The 24825-nt window shown below is 46.4% G+C and overlaps 1 protein-coding gene across 4 annotated transcripts in view; it reads right to left on the reverse strand.

The window, feature by feature from the left end:
• LOC128687708 (UDP-glycosyltransferase UGT5) overlaps positions 1-24825 on the reverse strand; it is a gene marked incomplete at its 5' end in the record, with an annotated part of 120388 nt that overhangs the window by 18779 nt on the left and 76784 nt on the right. For all 4 annotated transcript variants that reach the window (XR_011391862.1, XR_011391861.1, XM_070083968.1 and 1 more), the window contains 1 exon segment: positions 24531-24750. Coding sequence is in view for 2 of the 4 variants with exons in the window: in XM_070083968.1 (XP_069940069.1) it covers positions 24531-24750 (220 nt within the window).

Genomic DNA, 24825 nt, shown 5'->3' on the forward strand with positions numbered 1-24825 from the left:
CTTGGTGCCCATAATGTGTGAGGCTTGGTGCCCATAATGAGTGAGGCTTGGTGACCCTTATGTGTGAGGCTTGGTGCCCATAATGTGTGAGGCTTGGTACCCATAATGTGTGAGGCTTGGCACCCATAATGTGTGAGGCTTGGTGCCCATAATGTGTGAGGCTTGGTACCCATAATGTGTGAGGCTTGGTGCCCATAATGTGTGAGGCTTGGTGCCCATAATGTGTGAGGCTTGGTGCCCAAAATGTGAGAGACATCGTGTAAATAATGTGTGAGACTTGGAGCCCATAATGTGTGAGGCTTGGTGCCCCTAATGTGTGAGGCTTGGCACCCATAATGTGTGAGGCTTGGTGCCCATAATGTGTGAGGCTTGGTACCCATAATGTGTGAGGCTTGGTACCCATAATGTGTGAGGCTTGGTACCCATAATGTGTGAGGCTTGGTGCCCATAATGTGTGAGGCTTGGTGCCCAAAATGTGAGAGATATCGTGTAAATAATGTGTGAGACTTGGAGCCCATAATGTGTGAGGCTTGGTGCCCATAATGTGTGAGGCTTGGCACCCATAATGTGTGAGGCTTGGTGCCCATAATGTGTGAGGCTTGGTACCCATAATGTGTGAGGCTTGGTACCCATAATGTGTGAGGCTTGGTACCCATAATGTGTGAGGCTTGGTGCCCATAATGTGTGAGGCTTGGTACCCATAATGTGTGAGGCTTGGTGCCCATAATGTGTGAGGCTTGGTACCCATAATGTGTGAGGCTTGGTGCCCATAATGTGTGAGGCTTGGTACCCATAATGTGTGAGGCTTGGTGCCCATAATGTGTGAGGCTTGGTACCCATAATGTGTGAGGCTTGGTGCCCATAATGTGTGAGGCTTGGTGACCCTTATGTGTGAAGCTTGGTGCCCATAATGTGTGAGGCTTGGTGCCCATAATGAGTGAGGCTTGGTGACCCTTATGTGTGAGGCTTGGTGCCCATAATGTGTGAGGCTTGGTACCCATAATGTGTGAGGCTTGGCACCCATAATGTGTGAGGCTTGGTGCCCATAATGTGTGAGGCTTGGTGCCCATAATGTGTGAGGCTTGGTGCCCAAAATGTGAGAGACATCGTGTAAATAATGTGTGAGACTTGGAGCCCATAATGTGTGAGGCTTGGTGCCCATAATGTGTGAGGCTTGGTGCCCAAAATGTGAGAGACATCGTGTAAATAATGTGTGAGACTTGGAGCCCATAATGTGTGAGGCTTGGTACCCATAATGTGTGAGGCTTGGTGCCCGTAATGTGTGAGGCTTGGTACCCATAATGTGTGAGGCTTGGTGCCCATAATGTGTGAGGCTTGGTACCCATAATGTGTGAGGCTTGGTGCCCATAATGTGTGAGGCTTGGTACCCATAATGTGTGAGGCTTGGTACCCATAATGTGTGAGGCTTGGTGCCCATAATGTTTGAGGCTTGGTGACCCTTATGTGTGAAGCTTGGTGCCCATAATGTGTGAGGCTTGGTGCCCATAATGAGTGAGGCTTGGTGACCCTTATGTGTGAGGCTTGGTGCCCATAATGTGTGAGGCTTGGTGCCCATAATGTGTGAGGATTGGTGCACATAATGTGATAGATTTGGTGCCCATAATGTGTGAGGATTGGCACCCATAATGTGTGATGCTTCGTACCCATAATGTGTGAGGCTGGGTGGCCATAATGTGTGAGGCTTGGCTCCCATAACATGTGAGGCTTGGCTCCCATAATGTGTGAGGCTTGGATCCCATTATGTGTGAGGCTTGGTGCCCATAATGTTTGAGGCTTGGATCCCATAATGTGTGAGGCTTGGTGTCAATAATGTGTGAGGCTTGGATCCCATAATGTGTGAGGCTTGGTGCCCATAATGTGTGAGGCTTGGTGCCCATAATGTGTGAGGCTTGGTGCCCATAATGTGTGAGGCTTGGTGCCCATAATGTGTGAAGCATGGTGCCCATAATGTGTTAGGCTTGGACATAAGCTAACTTCTTGACCAACCTGGCAATCAGAACAGCTTGCTTGAACATTAAAGCGACTGTTAAACCGAGCAGCAATATAACAAGCAACAGCAACACAGAATCAGGAACATGGAGATAATATAAGGACACTAAGTAAAGACCATCTGCAGATCCTCCACAAAAGTCACAAAACTCCCATACTACTGAATTTAAGTTCAGCATTAGAAAATCCCGGACTGTGACAGTGCACAGATACCAGTACAAATTAGGTCAGAAGCTACAGCTCAGGACCTGAGTTTCTCAGAGTGTCTAAGAGACACACAACCTCAGTACAACGTCGAAAATCACTAAGTCTAGGGAATGTTCTGTGAACAGAGTTACACAGAACCAACAAGAAAGCGACAGAGACGATCTTCCAACAAGGGCCCACAAGGGAGAGGAATAGACGGACCTCTTGCTAGAAGCAACGTCCAACAGACAATCATCAGCGCAGCCCAGGCAGACTACTCCAGGAGAGGTTTGATCACCCCCCCCCCCCGATCACGTGACTCTCTGTACTGCTGCTGCCCAGCAACACAGAGAAGCCTGCAGCATAACGAGCGAAATGCTTGTTAGACAAGGCCGGCAGCTATTTAACACTCGAACTATGAGCACTGAATAATATATAAATGTTTCATCCACCTAATAATATAACTAAGTCAAATAATATAAAACAATATTTTTACGATTTAGCTAATATCACAAATATAAGCAATACAAAATTATATGAACATGTGATATACATTATATACATTGTGATCCATTCAGGGGCCGCAATACCCCGCAGCACGACAAACGGTCACACTAAGAGCTGCGTTAAGTCTTTCACATGATTACTCTTGTAATAACTCATGTCGCTTTAATAACACAATATAATATAAAAATAAATCAGAGTCACTCTTGTGCCAACATTTTTTACAATTTACAGTGTCTATTTCACTATAAGTTATACCCCTCGTACTAGGGCAGTACACAGTATCATATCTCTGCATACTCGTGGTTATGTACATCCGTGTAGAGACAGGATAGCATAGACAAGCATGACACGATGAGGCTCGATCATAGTAGTGGAGACTGCATATGAACAATAGTCTTGTGCGATAGACAGGAGACGGCATTCCAACCTTAATTAAGTAGTGGTAGTGGAATGCGAGGCAGTATGGACATCTGTGTATGAGAAAACTTGAGTGCAGTAACGTTAAGGTGTGTAGTGAGGGGGGAGTCAGCGGCAGGACTGTGTTCCACCACTCAGTAACTAGCATCACCCACACAACATTCTACACACTCAACACTCAGCTTCTGTCTCCAACAGTCTCCTCACACCAACATATATCACCACTACTATGAATATATAACTAGACTAATTAGACATGAAATGAGTATACATAGTTAACATGGGCTGGAGAGATTACGTTACTTTACTGAATTTGACGTAGCAAGTAACAAAAGGTATTTGGGCATAAAATTACGTTAATTTAAATGTCACAATGATAATTAAGGACGTCGACAGAGCGTCAGCAATTAATTATCATTGTTACCCAAGAAAGTCAGTGCGTCATCGAGGACTGTCTAACTTATTTCCACTGGGGTCCTCAATCTTATCCCCCAAGATGCGACCCACACCAGTCGACTAACACCCAGGTACCTACTTGCTGCTAGGTGAACAGGACAACAGGTGTAAGGAAACTCCATTAAACGAAATAATGAAAATAATAATAATCAAAATAATATTAATGGATTTGACAACTCATTTTTGCTATTGGCACTGATTTCTGTATGAATTTCAGTACTATAATATACCTAATTTTCTTCCCCCACAAAATAAATTGGTAAGATTTTGACAAAATAAAAATATGTGCTTTTGAAGAAACCAGGTATAGATACTCAAAAATCAGGGACAAAGGAATTAATGTACAATTGCTATGGATCCCATCACACATTGGATTACTCCTTCATGATAAAGTTGATATGTTAGCCAAGAAGAGTACCCAGAAGGAGAATGTAGAATATAACTTTGGTATATCTGCGTCTAGCATTAGGAATAATATTAGGAGAGAAGTAAATAATGAAAACGATTGTTATAGGAATGCAGTTAGAAGCCTGAGTAGATCTATAACGACTATGATAACATGAACATAGATAAGTATGTTCATGGAGCAACTTGCAATGTGAACAGACTGACTGATGTTGTAGTGGCCAGGCTTAGGCTTGGTTACAAGTACTTCTGGCACTATGGGAGACACACAGATGATGATCAAATTAAATGTAAATTATGTGATCAGGCATATGGTCACTGTCTTGAACAATATGTGCTTAATTGTCCACTTATTGAGGAATACAGAGATAGACAATATAATAACTTATGTAACATGTCAAGATATCTTATTAATGAAAATAAGATACCAGATATACTAAGCAAATTTCCTAAATTTGCTTGTAACAGATAATTGAACTATAGATATGTAGATATAAATCCATATGTATTCCTGATAACCCTTTGGGGCCTAGTTCCTGGGCCTTTTGTGTATCCATATGTTCTTGCGCTACCGTCCACAAGATGGATATGGGGTGCACAATAAACTAGCCACTTCGGTGGCAAAATCTAATCTAATCTAAATCTTTAATGCAAAAAAAATCGGGGCTCTTAGAAAAAATATAGAATTGTACATTTATTGTGGAATACTTACTGTGAAAATCATGGCCCGTGGCCCCTGGCCTGGTAAGCAAAGCTCTCACTTCGCACGTTGAGGGTCCGAGTTCGATTCCCGATTGTCCATGTTCACCTCTCTGTACAAATGGTTACCTGGGTGTTAGTCGACTGGTGTGGGTCGTATCCTGGGACAAAACTGACCTAATTTGCCCTAAATGCTCTGCATAACAAGCGGCTTTCTGTATAGTAGTATGTCAGTCATTGATGTCAGCTAGGACCGTATACTTTGTACATGTATTCTTCTATTCTATTTGATTCGCCGGTATGGTATCCCGGGCCGGGTCTCTTCCATTTTGGTGACCCGGCATTGGCTTCCCGGGTAGGGAAGTGTCGTTTATCTTTACTTGCACCTGCGTGGCAGGTCTTCAGCAGGAAGGGGGGGGTGTACCTCACCGGCTCTATGACCAGATGACGTACCAAACGTTAGTGTGCACTAACAGCGGCTGGTGTGCAGTGCAATGGAGGCCCAAAGCAGGCCCTCGCAGCAACTTTAGCGGGGGATGGGGGGCGGATGACGTGCAATGACTGGAAGTAAGGTTTCCAAGTCCCTGACAGCTAAGTACACAAGATGTGCTGCCTCATCCTCTTGGGCCTGCCCCACTGGGGTCATTGGGAAGTGTCTACGGCGAAGGGGCATCGTAGCTGGGCAGTCTAACAGGTAGTGCACCAAGGGCTTCAGAACCATTCGGTCACAATGGGCACAGAGCTCCTCTCGTGCCCATTCAACAATCCGCGCAGTGGTGGGATACCCTAAGCATAGGCGGTGGATATGCACCCTCAGTTCTCTGTACTGTGTCCGAATACTTGGAGGGGGGCACCCTGTGGGTCGCCCTGACATACCAACAGAGGCTCCGTGAATCCCCAGGGTCAGGGAATGGGCGCCTGGCCGCACCGGCAGCCCACAGCGCAATCTGGCTGAGGCTGATGGAGCTTGCAGCACGTGGCTGTGCCTCGAGGGTTGCAGTCCTAGCAGCCTCACCTGCAGCATCATTGCCAGGGATACCCACATGGCTCGGGATCCAGTTGATGGTTGCCCTGCGACCCTGGACCATGAGAGTCTGCAGGTCACCCCGGATGGATGTGATGAAGTGTATGTTGTCCTTTGGCTCTCTGTGCATAAGCGCTTGGATCGCTGCCTTGGAATCAACGTGGATGATGGGGGGATGCTGATGGTCTGCAAGAGCATGCTGCAGAGCTTGTTGGATGGCAAAGAGTTCGGCCTGGTGGATGGTGCAATGGTCTGGGAGGCGCCAACCTGCTGTCAGATTGCTGTGGAACATCCCAGCAGCTGTGCGGCCTGCCACTGGGTCTCTGGAGCCATCGGTGTAATATGGCACACACCCTGGGCCTTCCACACCCACAATGCTAGCCGAGGCAAGTCGTTGCAGAATGTCCTGGGTGCAATGCCTCTTGCTGTCTGGTAGGGTTGTCCAGTGCACCGCAAACCGCTCTGGTGCCCAAGGTGGCGGCACCGTGTAGTTCACTGCCAGTCTGTCGCAGCCTCCTGCCTGGAGCAATGTCATGGGCAAGAGCTTCCATGTGGCATCTGCTACCGACCACATCCATCGGCGGCCGGGATGCAGTGGAATGACCTGTCCCTGGCGGACACGTAAATCTCTCATCAGTTTGTCAGCCCCTGGGAGTCGGAGATACTTTGCCATCCTCTTGGCAGCTACCAGTTGGATCCTGTCCTCAAGAGGCTGTAGCTGAACCTCAAGGTTCAGAGCCACTGCATTGGCCCACCTAGGAGCCCCCAGCATGGCCCGTACAGCTGTGTTCTGGATGACACAGACGGATTTGATGATTGTGGGTCTGGCGTGAACCAGAGCAAGTGCCCCATAGTCAACGAGGGAACGTATTGCCTGGATGTAGAACCTCATGACCTCGAGGCTGGCCCCAACCCTAGGGTTGGCCATGGCACTCAATGCCCTGATCTTCTACAGAGCCCTCTCTTTAATGTGGTGCACATGTTTCTGGAAGGTGAGGTGCCTGTCAATGTAGATGCCAAGGTACCTATAACTGTGAACCCACTCCAGGTCGATGCCCAGGACCCACAGCCTCTGACTGGGCACCCTGGTGTGAAAGATCATGGCTTTGGATTTTGCCGCAGATGTCTTGAGCCCCAAGTGATGGCAAGTGGAAGCCAGCAGATCGAGGTCCTCCTGGGCACACTGCAAAAGCCGGCACTTCTTAGGTACGACAAGTGCCAGGTCATCGGCATAGCTGAGGAGGATGGTGCCTCTGGAGAAAGGCAGGCACACCAGCTGGCGCATCAGTACATTGAACAGGGTGGGACTAAGCACCCCGCCCTATGGAGTGCCATTGTCTAGGCTCTTGAGAGAAGAGGCATGCCCCTGGAAGTGTACCCAGAACCGCCTGTCCTGGAGATAGGAACGAAGCCATGAAAGCAGCCTGCCTTTAACCCCCCCCCCCTGTGGGCCAAGAGTGAGAGGATGGCAGGTGCACTGGCTAGCTCAAAAGCTTTCTCGAGGTCAAGAAAGAAAACAATGTGGGCTTGGGCGTCCGACTCAATGCCGACCAGTAGAGTGGTAAGGCTTTCGAAAGTGCCCACTCCTCTGGTGAAGCCATAGAGGTGTTTATGAGGAGGGCCAAGCTTCCACCTCAGGCGCTCCAACACCATCCTTTCAGGCACCTTCGAGGTGCAACTGGTGAGGGAGATGTGTCTCACATTGCCAGGATCCCCAGGCTTAGGAATCGGTATGATGTCAGCCTCCTTCCATACGACAGGGAGTTTGCCAGCTCGCCAAGTCCGGTTGACAACCCCCAGGACAGCTGAATGTCCAGAATGGCCAGACCGAGTGATCATGCCATAGGTGATACCATCATGCCCCGGTGCAGTGTCTCGATGAGATGTGAAGGCTGCCTGGAGCTCCTGGTCGATGAAGTCTTCATCTGTGACGTCCTTAGCCTGGCGTGCCGCTTGGATCACCATCATCCTTCTAAGAAGGAGGGTGGCTTGGAGGTCCTGGAGATCCTGAGGCAGTTGAGCCATGGCCGCTCTGGAGGTGAAAAGGTCCACCAGACGCTCTGCCTCCGTTGCGTGGTCTGGGTGCAACCAAGCCACACTGCGATGCTGCCCAGTGGCCAATCGTAACTTGGTCCAAATCTCATATAAGGTGGAGGAGTAGCTGAAGGAGGCACACCACTCGAACCATTTAGCCTGCCACACCCTGTGTGAGACATGGTGTGCATGCCGCACCACTTCCCTGAGCAGACGCATGGACTCAACTGTGGGATTATGCCTGTGCATCTTGTGTACGACATTGATGCGGTGGTTCTGCTCCCTGATGTCCTCATTGTAAAACCACCAGTCACGTTTATATGACCCTCCGCCTCTAATCTTAGGTATGGCTGCCTCAGCTGCACATGTGAAGGCCACCTGCAAGCTTTGAGCCGCCTCATCTGGGTCTTCTGGAAGAGGAGACTCTGCCCACCAGCGCTCAGTGACCTCCTGGAAGCACTGCCAGTCGGCCTTTTTTAGATTCCATCTGGGGGTAGGTGTGGGGAGCGGGCACCGCTGGACCATCAGCGTGGTGACCACTGCAAAGTGATCACTGGTGAGACGGGGGTGGACCTCCCATCTCGCACTCGAGAGCAACCGCCTAGAGATGAGTGTGACGTCCAAGCGGCCACCGTAGTGATGGGTTGACTCACCATTATTGAGGAGGGCGATCTCAGGGACCTCCTCCAGCACAGCCGCAAGGTGCCTCCCAGCTGCGTTGGTAGGAGAGACAGAAGAAAGTATTGGGTGGTGGGCATTGACATCCCCAGCCACAACAAGACCCTCCCGTGGGGCGAGTACTGCCACCTCTGAAATGTCAAGGGTGTACCGAGAGCTTCTGTAAATATTGTAAACCACGAGAGGTCCATCCGCTAGGTGTAGGGTGACAGCCTGAATCTCTACACCCTCCCCACAGTTGATGGGGTCATTGGAGATTGAATGAGGGATAGTGGTCCTGATATAGATCCCTGTGCCCCTGCCAGTCCCTTCCAGGCGCTGAAGGTAGGCCGAGAATCCCGGAATACGTGGCTGCATTTGACGTGACGAATCGGTGAGTGTCTCCTGAAACAGGAAGACATCAACCTCATCCTGAACTGCAGCTTCAATCACTAAGTGAATTTTCCACTGCAGCCCGCAAATGTTCCACTGGAGGATCTTCAAGGGCCGCAGAGGTGGCCCACTGATTCCATCTCTGCCTGGGACTCGTCGTCCGTTGTTGGCGACTCCGGGGCCTCCTCCATCACGGACTGGAAGGACTCCTGTGAGCGGCCTGACTCTGGCCGCTCACAGTAGGGGCCTGCCCTTGGGAAGAGGCCTGCTGGTGGTATGGCAAGGAATGTTGGTGCCCAGCTGGGACCTGCTGGGCAGTGTGCCTGGCCTGTGGCTGTTTTTCCCAATGATTCTGTCTTCTTGGCCACCTTGCCATTTGACCCCGCTTAGGCCTGTTTAGGCCGCTCTCCTTGATCTGTCATGGTGACTGTAGGTGTCGGGACAGAGCCAGCAGCAGAGCTGCTGCCTGTGACCTCACAGCCGTGCACACTGGGTGCAGAGCTGTGAGGCTCAGAGCCCCAGTCGGGGCCCGTAGCCACCCTCTCGTGGCTCACTGCTCTGAAGCACTGAACACAGTCCAAGGATCACCAGGAACAACGCTAATCTGTGTGTAAATTAACACAGATTTGCGAACACAACACACACTGTTTTCCAATCTTCGTCCAGTCGATAATCCTTATGAATCTCCAGTCTGACGGGCTTCGGCTCCCTATTTAGGGAGTATCTGAGACCTAAGTCTCTCATGGGAGGAGGTATAAGTACCACCTCATCTTTGGGACCAACTGTCCCCTCTGGTCTGCCATCCCCGCCCCAGGGGACCTAATGGTAATAACAGTCTTTTGAGCTGTAAGCTCGAGCTCAGGCACCTACCCTACCCTAGAAGGGTTAGGCATGGTGTCGATCGTTAGGCATGGTGTCGATGATTGTTATGGTTAGTTAGTTAAAGATTAGCCGGTATTCTCCCAGCCCGGGCCTTTTCCAAGTGGTGGCCCGGCCTTGGCTCCCTCTTTAGGGAGTGTCTGAGACCTAAGTCTCCCATGGGAGGAGGCACAAGTACCTCCTCATCTTTGGGACCAACTGTCCCCAGGCCTAGCCACAAGCTAGGCCTCTCTGGTCTGCCATCCCCGCCCCAAGGGAGCAAATGGGAATAACAGTCTTATGAGCTAAAAGCTCGGGCTCAGGCACCTACCCTACCCTAGAAGGGTTAGGCATGGTGTCGATCGATTGTTATGGGCGAATTGATAAAGATATTTTTCATTATTCATGGGGAAGTAACAGTAAATATATTATTATCTTACTTTTGAGCTGTTCGTGGAAAACAATACTTAGGAGCTTTTTTTTTTTTTTTTTTTTTTTTTTTTTTTTTTTTTTTTTTTTGAGAACGATTGGCACTCTTTATTAGTCAAATATGCGAGTATTTATTGTTACAGTTTTTCTATAGTTACCCGTAGTAGCACACATTTTCTCAAGTGGTAATGGATCAAAGAGAACGTAAAATTAAATTACTTGCCGCAGACTACAGTAGAGGCGCTTGGCTACTACACATAAGAGAGAGAGAGAGATTTCGTTCGAATTTTTAACCCCGGAGGGTTAGCCACCCAGGATAACCCAAGAAAGTCAGTGCGTCATCGAGGACTGTCTAACTTATTTCCATTGTGGTCCTTAATCTTGTCCCCCAGGATGCGACCCACACCAGTCGACTAACACTCAGGTACCTATTTGCTGCTAGGTGAACAAAACAACAGGTTTAAGGAAACGTGTCGAAATGTTTCCACCCGCCGGGTATCGAACCCGGGCCCTCCTTGTGTGAAGCGGGAGCTTTAGCCACCAGGCCACCGGGCACATCACAGTTTTGTTAATTTGTTTTCGTATTACCTGTATTATGTTTATATGATATATAAAGTGTTTGTTGTACATATATTTAAGAAAAAACATGTGATAGCTGGAATAACGAAAATGTACATAATAGCGTCAATATACGACATTTAGAGCTTCCCAGAGCGACATACTCTTAAAATTAGCAAAAAAATAAATTGGAAAAAATTACAAAAAATTCTGTATGTGCGTAATGATACAGTAACTGGCGCCATCATATTAAATGTTTTATTGACTATAATTCACTGTAGAAACATCGTACAAAGATCAAACTTACACCAAAATATTATCAGACTCTTGATCTATTTTTGTACAAGCTTAACTCATTCCTCGTTTTTTTTTCGTAGCTGCCCACCAGCACGTGGGTACCAACCCCTCTACTGAGTAGTTTGAAAATTTCTGAATGTCTCAGTGAAGAAGTTGAATCATGACTCTGATGAAGTGATTTTTGGACATGGGTCAAATACCCTCTCCATGGCTATGCTGCTGCTACATACTTGCATGTCGATTTTTTTGGTGTGTCTATTGGCCATCTCATTGAAGCAACTACGCTTGAGATTCTTTTCGGAATATGTAATTTATAAATTTATGTCCGATGAGCCAATTTACGTTACCACCATCAGTATAATGACTGGTGACAATTTGCCCACTCCCACACCCCTACCAGCAGCCCACTCCCACTCACACACCCCTACCAGCAGCCCACTCCCACTCACACAGCCCTACCAGCAGCCCACTCCCACTCACACACCCCTACCAGCAGCCCACTCCCACTCACACACCCCTACCAGCAGCCAACTCCCACTCACACACCCCTACCATCCAGCCCACTCCCACTCACACACCCCTACCATCCAGCCCACTCTCACTCACACACCTCTACCATCCAGCCCACTCTCACTCACACACCTCTACCATCCAGCCCACTCTCACTCACACACCCCTACCATCCAGCCCACTCTCACTCACACACCTCTACCATCCAGCCCACTCTCACTCACACACCTCTACCATCCAGCCCACTCTCACACACCCCTACCATCCAGCCCACTCTCACTCACACACCTCTACCATCCAGCCCACTCTCACTCACACACCCCTACCATCCAGCCCACTCTCACTCACACACCTCTACCATCCAGCCCACTCTCACTCACACACCCCTACCATCCAGCCCACTCTCACTCACACACCTCTACCATCCAGCCCACTCCCACTCACACACCCCTACCATCCAGCCCACTCTCACTCACACACCCCTACCAACAGCCCACTCCCACTCACACACCCCTACCAGCAGCCAACTCCCACTCACACACCCCTACCATCCAGCCCACTCCCACTCACACACCCCTACCATCCAACCCACTCTCACTCACACACCTCTACCATCCAGCCCACTCTCACTCACACACCTCTACCATCCAGCCCACTCTCACTCACACACCTCTACCATCCAGCCCACTCTCACTCACACACCCCTACCATCCAGCCCACTCTCACTCACACACCCCTACCATCCACCCTACTCCCACTCACACACCCCTACCATCCAGCCCACTCTCACTCATACACCCCTACCATCCAGCCCACTCACTTCCCCCCACACACACCTATCATCCAGCCCACTCACTCCCCCACACTTACCTTTACCATCCAGCCCACTCCCACTCACACACCCCTACCATCCAGCCCACTCTCACTCACACACCCCTACCATCCAGCCCACTCTCACTCACACACCTCTACCATCCAGCCCACTCTCACTCACACACCCCTACCATCCAGCCCACTCTCACTCACACACCTCTACCATCCAGCCCACTCTCACTCACACACCCCTACCATCCAGCCCACTCTCACTCACACACCCCTACCATCCAGCCCACTCTCACTCACACACCCCTACCATCCAGACCACTCTCACTCACACACCCCTACCATCCACCCTACTCCCACTCACACACCCCTACCATCCAGCCCACTCTCACTCATACACCCCTACCATCCAGCCCACTCACTTCCCCCCACACACACACCTATCATCCAGCCCACTCACTCCCCCACACTTACCTCTACCATCCAGCCCACTCCCACTCACACACCCCTACCATCCAGCCCACTCCCACTCACACACCCCTACCATCCAGCCCACTCACACTCACACACCCCCTAGCATCCAGCCCACTCTCACTCACACACCCCTACCATCCAGCCCACTCTCACTCACACACCCCTACCATCCAGCCCACTCACTTCCCCCCACACACACCTATCATCCAGCCCACTCACTCCCCCACACATACCTCTACCATCCAGCCCACTCCCACTCACACAGCCCTACCAGCAGCCCACTCCCACTTACCCCTACCATCCAGCCCACTCCCACTCACACACCCCTACCATCCAGCCCACTCCCACTCACACGCCCCTACCATGCAACCCACTCCCACTCACACACCCCTACCATCCAGCCCACTCCCACACCCCTACCATTCAGCCATCTCCCACGCCCCTACCATCCAGTCCACTCACTCCCCACACATACCCTTACCATTCAGCCCACTCACTCCCACACACACACCTATACCATCCAGCCCACTCCCACACACACACACCCGTACCATCCAGCCCACTCACGCCCCCCACAGACACCCCTACCATCCAGCCCACTCCCACTCACACACCCCTACCATCCAGCCCACTCCTACTCACACACCCCTATCATCCAAGCCACTCCCACTCACACACCCCTACCATCCAGCCCACTCCCACTCACACACCCCTACTATCCAACCCACTCCCACTCACACACCCCTACCATCCAGCCCACTCCCACTCACACACCCCTACCATTTAGTCCACTCCCACTCACACACCCCTACCATTTAGTCCACTCCCACTCACGCACCCCTACCATTTAGTCCACTTCCACTCACACACACCTACCATCCAGCCCACTCCCACTCACACACCCCTACCATTTAGTCCACTTCCACTCACACACCCCTACCATTTAGTCCACTCCCACTCACACCCCTACCATCCAGCCCACTCCCACTCACACACACCTACCATCCAGCCCACTCCCACTCACACACCCCTACCATCCAGCCCACTCCCACTCACACACCCCTACCATCCAGCCCACTCCCACTCACACACCCCTACCATCCAGCCCACTCCCACTCACACACCCCTACCATCCAGCCCACTCCCACTCACACACCCCTACCATTTAGTCCACTTCCACTCACACACACCTACCATCCAGCCCACTCCCACACCCCTTCCATCCAGCCCACTCCCATTCACACACCCCTTCCATCCAGCCCACTCCCATTCACACACCCCTTCCATCCAGCCCACTCCCATTCACACACCCCTTCCATCCAGCCCACTCCCACACCCCTACTACAGATAGGAGAGGATGTGCTTTCTAATCAACATTCTGACACTGCCTTCAAGTTGTGACCAACATACTGATGCTATACATTCTTGCATCGACCAACTATTAACGCAGAACAATTTCAATCCAATCAAGACCCATTACTCGGCCTTGGAATAACACCCAATTAGCCTATTGCTTCGTCACTCTCTGCATACATCACCTGTGGTAGCAGCTTTGAGTGTAAATATCAGCACTTTGAAGAAGGTTCCCTTGTAAAGATTAGTTTCAACATAATTGTGATTTAACGAGGTAGACGCTTTCACAGTTAAGTCTGAGTCATATCTATGAAAAAGTCAGTGTGGTATAAACCTTGGTAAATGATACCGACAAAATGGTTTAAAAAGACTCGTGAGCAAACACTAGGACATATTTGTTAGAGAACGTTTCGGTCCTAGGACCTTGATCACTTCTAACACACAGAGGTTAAATAGACAGTATATATAAGCGGAGAGTGAGGTGTGAGTGACGTATGGTGACCTGAAGAATGACTTGTTGGGATGAGGACAGGTAGACAATTGGATCATGTGACTCCTGTGTCGTTAGGCAGGTGGTGCTTTGCCTGCTTAAGTATCATGTATGCTAATGTTTTTAAGTTTTGTAGTTTCCAGAATTATATTCTGTGGTGTCGGTGACGGCGATGAGCGAGGCTTCCAGTCATCGTCGGCGTCTAAGGTATTGTCCATTGAGGACGAACTGTGCCTCATCCCACTTCATCAAATGATTCATGGAGTCCCCGTGTAGACGACCTACGGTAAATCGTGTCCTCCACAGGGACTCCACGGGATATTTAATGAATTGGGTTGAGACACAGTTCGTTTTCACCGAACAAGATCTTAGACACAGACGATGTCTGGAAGCTTCGCTAATCGTCGTCACTGACACCATAGAACATAATGCTGGAAACTACAAAACTTCAAAAACATTAGCATACATGATACTTAACCACGTAAAGTGCCACCTACCTCACATATGAGTCACATGATCCCTTTGTTTACCTGTACTTATCCCAATATGTCATTCTTCAGGTCACTTATGTCACTCACACCTCACTCTCCGCCTGTATGTACTGTCTTTTAACCTCAGTATGTTAGAAGTGATAAAGGTCCCAGGACCGAAATGTTTTCTAATAAATACTTCACGTGTCTTTCTAAACCGAAAAGTCAGCAATGCATATGTATTTATTATTATTAATTATTTTTACCCAATTTCTTTCTTATATTTGTTCATTCTTTGAGTTGTAGCTATGAAGATCTTACTTTAAATGTTTTAGCATTGATTACCACTGCTTCATTTGGCTACGTGTCACAATATATTGCCACAAAGGTGGCAGTAAAGCAATTGCAAAGAACTACAGACCGATAGCACTAACATCGCATATCATTAAAATCTTTGAGAGGGTTCTAAGAAGACCGCCAACCACCTAGATACCCATCAGTTACACAACCCAGGGCAACACGGGTTTAGAGCAGGTCGCTCCTGCCTGTCCCAGCTACTGGACCATTATGACAAGGTCCTGGATGCTGTAGAGGATAAACAAAATACAGATGTAGTATACACAGATTTTGAAAAAGCTTTCGACAAGTGTGACCATGGTGTAATAGCACACAAAATGCGGAATAAAGGAATAACGGGAAAACTTGGTAGATGGATCAACAACTTCCTGACAAATAGAACACAAAGAGTAATAGCAAACAGAGTAAAATCCCAGGCAGCCATGGTAAAAAGCTGTGTTCCACAAGGCACAGTACTCGCTCCCATTCTATTCGTCATCCTCATTTCTGACATAGACAGAGATGTAAGTCATAGCTCCGTGTCTTCCTTTGCGGATGACACCCGGATTACCATGGCAGTGACCCCCGTCGAAGACACCGGGAGAATCCAAGCGGACATCAACCAATTCTTCGAATGGGCCACTCAAAACAATATGAAGATCAACAAGGAGAAATTTCAACTACTCAGATATGGGAAACTTGAAGAAATTAAAAATGTGTCAGGGTATACGACAAGTTCTAATCATACAATAGAGCGGAAAATTAACGTAAAGGCCCTGGGAGTGATAATGTCAGAGAATCTCGCCTTCAAAGACCACAACGATATATCTACCTCATCCACTAGGAAAATGATAGGATGGATAATGAGAACCTTCAAAACTAGGGACGCCAAGCCCATGATGATTTTCTACAAATCGCTTGTGCTCTCGAGGTTGGAATACTGTTGTACACTAACTGCCCCCTTCAAGGCTGGCGATATTGCAGACCTGGAGAGTGTACAAAGAACTTTCACGGCACACACAAGTACGATAAGGCACTCAAACTACTGGGAATGGTTGAAGGTCCTTGATCTGTATTCCCTGGAACGCAGGCGATAGAGATATATGATAATATACACTTGGAAGGTCCTGGAGGGATTGGTACCAAACCTGCACACGAAAATCACTCCCTATGAAAGAAAAAGACTCGGCAGGAGATGCAACATTCCCCCAATGAACAGCAGAGGCGCCACGGGTACACTGAGAGACAACACAATAACTGTCCGGGGCCCAAGACTGTTCAATTGCTTCCCAGCATACATAAGGGGGATTACCAATAGACCCCTGGCTGTCTTCAACAAGGCACTGAACAGGCACCTAAAGTCAGTACCTGACCAACCGGGCTGTGGTTCGTACGTCAGCTTGCGTGCGGTAAGCAGTAACAGCCTGGTTGATTAGACCCTGATCCACCATGAGGCATGGTGTCAGACCGGGCCGCGGGGGCGTTGACCCCCGAAACCCTATCTAGGTAAATTCCAGGTAATCTAAGCGATTCTTTATGTTGTCAACAAATTCTTGACTTTAGAAGAAACCTGCCAGTGCAACGGGTTATTTTTTCTTCTCTGTTCATTGTTTACTTTTGTATATAATTATCTCTTGAACTCGTAAATGTACGAATGAAAATCTCTCTTTTTAACTTCCCTTGCAGTGTATAGAACTAATCGTGCAATATATAAATTCACATTTAACTGATATCACTCTTTGTAGAACTCCATTACCTAAGTGAACTGGAATTTTTTATTAATTCCAGCTGCTTACATAACAAGGTGGTAATGCATACAGCATGAAACGAGTTGTTTGCAAAATTTTGTAACAGTTTCTATACAACAGTGACAGGCATATCTGTGCATGTGTAGTGGTGGTGCCTCTGTCTCCAGACTAAAGACACTATTTCAAGTCTGACTGATATATAATAGTACGTACAGACCCGTGGCATAAGAGTTGCCATTTTTATTAAAGGCGAGGATGATAATGACGTTATATTCGATCTCCAAGACTCAATGAATCCAACAGAAGAATTTTCTGCGTGTCCTGCTGTTTTGTGAATGTGTAACTGGCGCATGGTATGTTGTACTGGCGCATGGTATGTTGAACTGGTGCATGGTATGTTACACTGGTGCATGGTATGTTATACTGGTGCATGGTATGTTATACTGGTGCATGGTATGTTATACTGGTGCATGGTATGTTGTACTGGTGCATGGTATGTTATACTGGTGCATGGTATGTTATACTGGTGTATGGTATGTTATACTGGTGCATGGTATGTTGTACTGGTGCATGGTATGTTGTACTGGTGCATGGTATATTATACTGGTGCATGGTATGTTACACTGGTGCATGGTATGTTGTACTGGTGCATGGTATGTTATACTGGTGCATGGTATGTTATACTGGTGCATGGTATGTTGTACTGGTGCATGGTACGTTATACTGGTGCATGGTATGTTATACTGGTGCATGGTATGTTATACTGGTGCATGGTATGTTATACTGGTGCATGGTATGTTGTACTAGTGCATAGTATGTTGCATTGGTGCATGGTATGTTGTACTGGTGCATGGTATGTTATACTGGTGCATGGTATGTTATACTGGTGCATGATATGTTGTACTCGTGCATGGCATGTTGTACTGGTGCATGGTATGTTATACTGGTGCATGGTACGTTGTACTGGTGCATGGTATGTTGTACTGGTGCATGGTATGTTGTACTGGTGCATGGTATGTTGTGCTGGTGCATGGTATGTTGTACTGGTGCATGGTATGTTGTACTGGTGCATGGCATGTTATATTGGTGCATGGTATGTTGTACTGGTGCATGGTATGTTGTACTGGTGCATGGTATGTTGTACTGGTGCATGATATGTTATACTGGTGCATGGTATGTTGTACTGGTGCATGATATGTTATACTGGTGCATGGTATGCTGTACTGGTGCATGGTATGTTGTACTGGTGCATGGTATGTTGTACTGGTGCATGGCATGTTGTACTGGTGTATGGTATGTTGTACTGGTGCATGGTGTGTTATACTGGTGCATGGTATGTTATACTGGTGCATCGTATGCTGTACTGGTTCATGGTATGTTGTAATGGTGCATGGTATGTTGTACTGGTGCATGGCATGTTGTACTGGTGCATGGTATGTTGTACTCTTGCATGGTATGTTATACTGGTGCATGGTAGGTTCTACTGGTGCATGGTATGTTGTACTAGTGCATGGTATGTTTAATGATGCATGGTATGTTGTACTGGTGCATGGTATGTTGTACTGGTGCATGGTATGTTGTACTGGTGCATGGTATGTTGTACTGGTGCATGGTATGTTGTGCTGGTGCATGGTATGTTGTACTTGTGCATGGTATGTTGTACTGGTGCATGGTATGTTGTACTGGTGCATGGTATGTTGTACTGGTGCATGGTATGTTGTACTGGTGCATGGTATGTTGTACTGGTGCATGGTATGTTGTGCTGGTGCATGGTATGTTGTACTGGTGCATGGTATGTTATACTGGTGCATGGTATGTTGTACTGGTGCATGGCATGTTATATTGGTGCATGGTATGTTGTACTGGTGCATGGTATGTTGCACTGGTGCATGGTATGCTGTACTGGTGCATGATATGTTGTACTGGGGCATGGTATGCCGTACTGGTGCATGGTATGTTATACTGGTGCATGGTATGTTGTACTGGTGCATGGTATGTTGTACTGGTGTATGGTATGTTGTACTGGTGCATGGTGTGTTATACTGGTGCATGGTATGTTATACTGGTGCATGGTATGCTGTACTGGATCATGGTATGTTGTAATGGTGCATGGTATGTTGTACTGGTGCATGGCATGTTGTACTGGTGCATGGTATGTTGTACTCTTGCATGGTATGTTATACTGGTGCATGGTATGTTCTACTGGTGCAGGGTATGTTGTACTAGTGCATGGTATGTTTAATGATGCATGGTATGTTGTACTGGTGCATGGTATGTTGTACTGGTGCATGGTATGTTTAATGATGCATGGTATGTTGTACTATTGCATGGTATGTTGTGCTTGTGCATGGTATGTTGTAATTGTGCATGGTATGTTGTACTGGTGCACGGTATGCTGTACTGGTGCATAGTATGTTGTACTGGTGTATGGTATGCTGTACTGGTGCATAGTATGTTGTACTGGTGCATGGTATGTTGCACTGGTGCATGGTATGTTATACTGGTGCATGGTATGTTGTACTGGTGCATGGTATGTTGTACTGGTGCATGGTATGTTGTACTGGTGCATGGAATGTTATACTGGTGCATGGTATGTTTAATGATGCATGGTATGTTGTACTGGTGCATGGTATGTTGTACTGGTGCATGGTATGTTGTAGTGGTGCATGGAATGTTATACTGGTGCATGGTATGTTTAATGATGCATGGTATGTTCTACTGGTGCATGGTATGTTATACTGGTGCATGGTATGTTTAATGATGCATGGTATGTTGTGCTGGTGCATGGTGTGTTGTACTGGTGCATGGTATGTTGTACTGGTGCATGGTATGTTGTATTGGTGTATGGTATGTTGTACTGGTGCATAGCATGTCGTACTGGTGCATGGTATGTTGTATTGGTGTATGGTATGTTGTACTGGTGCATATCATGTTGTACTGGTGCATGGTATGTTGTACTGGTGAATATCATGTTGTATTGGTGCATGGTATGTTGTATTGGTGCATGGTATGTTCTACTTGTGCATGGTATGTTCTACTGGTGCATATCATGTTGTACTGGTGCATGGTATGTTGTACTAGAGCATGGTATGTTATACTGGTTCTTGGTATGTTGTACTGGTGCATAGTATGTTGTACTATTGCGTGGTATGTTATACTGGTGCATATTATGTTGTACTATTGCATGATATATTGTACTGGTGAATGGTATGTTGTACTGGTGCATGGTATGTTGTACTGGTGCATATGTTGTGCTGGTGCATGGTATGTTGTACTGGTGAGTGGCATGTTGTACTGGTGCATGGTAAGTTGTACTGGTGCATGATATGTTGTACTCGTTCATGGTATGTTGTACTGGTGCATGATATGTTGTACTCGTTCATGGTATGTTGTACTGGTGCATGATATGTTGTACTCATTCATGGTATGTTGTACTGGTGCATGATATGTTGTGCTGGTGCATGGTATGTTGTACTGGTGAGTGGTATGTTGTACTGGTGCATAGTAAGTTGTACTGGTGCATGGTATGTTGTACTTGTGCATAGTATGTTGTACTGGTGCATGATATGTTGTACTTGTTCATGGTATGTTGTACTGGAGCATGATATGTTGTACTCGTTCATGGTATGTTGTACTGGTGCATGATATGTTGTGCTAGTGCATGGTATGTTGTACTGGTGAGTGGCATGTTGTACTGGTGCATGGTAAGTTGTACTGGTGCATGGTATGCTGTATTTCTGCATGGTATGTGTTACTGGTGTATGGTATGTTGTACTGGTGCATATTATGTTGTACTGGTGCATGGTATGTTGTACTCGTTCATGGTAATTTGTACTGGTGCATGGTATGTTTTACTGGTGCATGATATGTTGTGCTGGTGCATGGTATGTTGTACTGGTGCATGGTATGTTGTACTTGTGCATGGTATGTTGTACTGATGCATGGTATGCTGTACTGCTGCATAGTATGTTGTACTGGTGCACGGTATGTTGTACTGGTGCATGGTATGTTGTACTGGTGCATGGTATGTTTTACTGGTGCATGGTATGTTGTACTGGTGCATGGTATGTTGTACTGGTGCATTTTATGTTGTACTGGTGCATGGTATGTTGTACTGTTGCATGATATGTTGTACTGGTGCATGGTATGTTTTACTGGTGCATGATATGTTATGCTGGTGCATGGTATGTTGTACTGGTGCATGGTATGTTGTACTGGTGCATGGTATGCTGTACTGGTGCATGGTATGCTGTACTGCTGCATAGTATATTGTACTGGTGCACGGTATGTTGTACTGGTGCATGGTATGTTGTACTGGTGCATGGTATGTTTTACTGGTGCATGGTATGTTGTACTGGTGCATGGTATGTTGTACTGGTGCATGGCATGGTGTAATAGTGTATGGTATGTTGTACTGTTGCATGATATGTTGTACTGGTGCATGGTATGTTGTACTGGTGCATGGTATGTCGTACTGGTGTATGGTATGTTGTACTGTTGCATGATATGTTGTACTGGTGCATGGTATGTTGTACTGGTGCATGGTATGTTGTGCTGGTTCATGGTATGTTGTACTGGTGCATGGTATGTTGTACTGGTGCATCGTATGTTGCACTGGTGCATGGTATGTTGTACTGGTGCATGGTATGTTGTACTTGTGCATGATATGTTGTACTGGTGCATAGTATGTTGTACTGGTGCATGGTATGTTGTACTGGTGCATGGTATGTTGTACTGGTGCATGTTATGTTGTACTGGTGCATGATATGTTGTACTGGTGCATAGTATGTTGTACTGGTGCATGGTATGTTGTACTGGTGCATGGTATGTTGTACTGGTGCACGGTATGTTGCACTGGTGCATGGTATGTTGTACTGGTACATGGTATGTTGTACTGGCGCATATGTTGTACTGGTGCATAGTATGTTGTACTGGTGCATGGTATGTTGTACTTGTGTGTGGTGAGAGGTGTGGTAATGATGGATCGTGTGTAACACTGGATCATGGTGTTATACTAGTGCATGGTGTATGGTACTTGTACGTACTGTGTGGTACACTGGTACTTGTACGTACTGTGTGGTACACTGGTACTTGTACATAGTATACAGTTTAGGTTCCTGTAGTACACTGCTGCTGATTATTATTATTATAATCAAGGGGGAAGCGCTAAACCCGGAGGATTATACAGCGCCTGGGGGGGATGTGGAAGGCATTCAGGCTTAATTCAGGGAACTGGAGCACAGATCCAATTCCCTAAATCAAGAGCCCCTCACCAACATCAAGGAACCTTCCTTGAGGGGACACTGCTGCTGAATGAACTGTGTGTTGTACTTGGACACTGTGTGTTTTAATATTCCACTATATGTGATATTCTGCCTAGCATATGATTATTGTTACCGTAGCTATGAGTGTGAATTAGTGTTTGAAGATAATTCTAGCTAAGTGTTCCATAGTTAATAGCGGTTCTGAGGTTACATGAATATTGAATGCCATTTTAGCAATCAATGGATTTTTATATGTACTAATACAATGGTAACAAGCTTTAAGTGAATTATATCCTTAAGCCTATTGATCTTACTTGAATGAGCTTATTTCTGCCACTGCCAATTTTACTTAGTATCCCGTTACTAATGTATTTAGCACCAAAGTTCAAAGCTCAGCCTATTTGCGTCAGTATTTAATTAATATAATTATTCATTTTTATTTCTATTGACTGGGGGAGAAGTGAGAGTTTTGAACAATGTTTTCACGCATCATGTTGATAATTAATATCTAAATTAATAATGGAGCATTAATTCTTGCTCATACCATAATTTTAAGCGTGTGTGAATTAACAATGTAGGGAATATAAAGAATTCTCCATTCATCCTGTATCAGTGAAATGACATACAAATTAAAAATATTTCAATACTCAAGGAACTGGAATCAGCTCTTAGACAGTTCATGACGTATCACTTGTTGCAGAGGAACATATAATTCTTCAGTCCAGAAAGTGAGTGATTCAGAGTTGCTATATACATGTAGATGAACACAGTATCTCCATTCTCGATAAGAGTTCGTGTTACTATAATACTCTGTGTAGAGGAACACTCATTACTACAATATTTAATGAGGGACCTTGCTTCTACAATACTTGGTACAAATGATCACTCATTATTACAGTCCTCGATGTAAGTGATTTTTTTGTTACGACTAACTCACTTCATGACTCACGAAATCGTAATGACACGATTGCAAACAAACCATACCCCCGGCCGGGATTGAACCCGCGGTCATAGAGTCTCAAAACTCCGACGCGATGGGCTGGAGTTTTGAGACTCTATGACCGCGGGTTGAATCCCGGCCGGGGGTATGGTTTAACTCACTTCATATGAAATATGGTTAGTACAAAAAAACTTTTACTGATAATTTGGAAAATTGCATTTAGCTGAATGTATCATTATGTACATAACAATAAATGAATACAGATAATTATTATTTATCAGTTAGACAAGTAGGAATTTGGGACACCTAGTTCGCAAAAATGTCCCCCTTCAATACCTACCACTGTCATATCCACAAGTTGCTCTGGACCTATTAATTACCAATGAAATATGTATAACCAGGAATACTGGTAAATATATAAATTTTGTGGACTGTATATTAAAAATAATAAATGGTTATATATATATACACAATTACATAAGAGAAGGAAAATATATCTTAACATCACTCACCAATTTGACTGGAGATTAAGTTTTATCATACTCAGAAAACCCCCCTGTCTACATTTATGATAATAATACTGGCCAGAACTATAAACATAATATAGACATGACTTAGCTGGGGTTCCTGGAGCTGTCTTGTCCAGTCGCCTGATATCTCAAGGTATGCAGGAATGCACATCCAAAAATTTCGTCTCCTATTTGAGAGGTGTCAGCCTAATTTTAACCTCTAGAGCACGAAAATTCCTTCCCAATACACTAACGTTGTATCCAATTCAAAAGACCAAAATGGCGACTCTCGTCTGCGCAGACGCAGGCTTTCCGTTTTCTATGTTAAATATTATTAAATACAGTATGGCCATCTATTTACATAAAAATATACTGAATTTCTGGAAGATATATACAGTATTTTCCACAGATAAAGACTTTTAGGAATATTAACCCCTGATATTAGTATACTTACGGTAGTCGCACCTTCGTTACATATAACAATAATCTTAAGATTTAGGTGGTACACATTTAACACGACCTCGTATAAAAATATAATTGTTATAGCAAAACACAAATCATTAAACTAGTGTTACTAATATACTCAAGAGATTAAGGTTGTAGTAATACAATATTAGAGGTGAGTAGGCTAGAGCTTAACATTATCTCCAGCTGTCCCCAAAATGCAACATAAAAAATTATTACTTAGTGTCATTTATGGCATGATGGATATTCTGAAGGAGGAGGTCGTAGGTGAGGTCCTCCCAGGCTTGAAGTCGTCCCCACCCCTCATTTTGTGCCTGCCGAACATTGTGATGCTGATCAACAAAAACAGGCATTCCTAAGATGGGGATGCCGTGGTAGGTGGCCTCCTGGGTGCTCAGCAGACCACCATGAGTGATGAAAAGTCGTAGGCGAGGATCCCCTGGAGAGGTAAACACTGTTACTAAAAGATAGTTCATATTTCTTGAAATATGAGCAACATGGTCCAAACTATAAC

The sequence above is a fragment of the Cherax quadricarinatus genome, chromosome 11 (genome assembly GCF_038502225.1).
Source record: "Cherax quadricarinatus isolate ZL_2023a chromosome 11, ASM3850222v1, whole genome shotgun sequence".
Taxonomy (NCBI): domain Eukaryota; kingdom Metazoa; phylum Arthropoda; class Malacostraca; order Decapoda; family Parastacidae; genus Cherax; species Cherax quadricarinatus.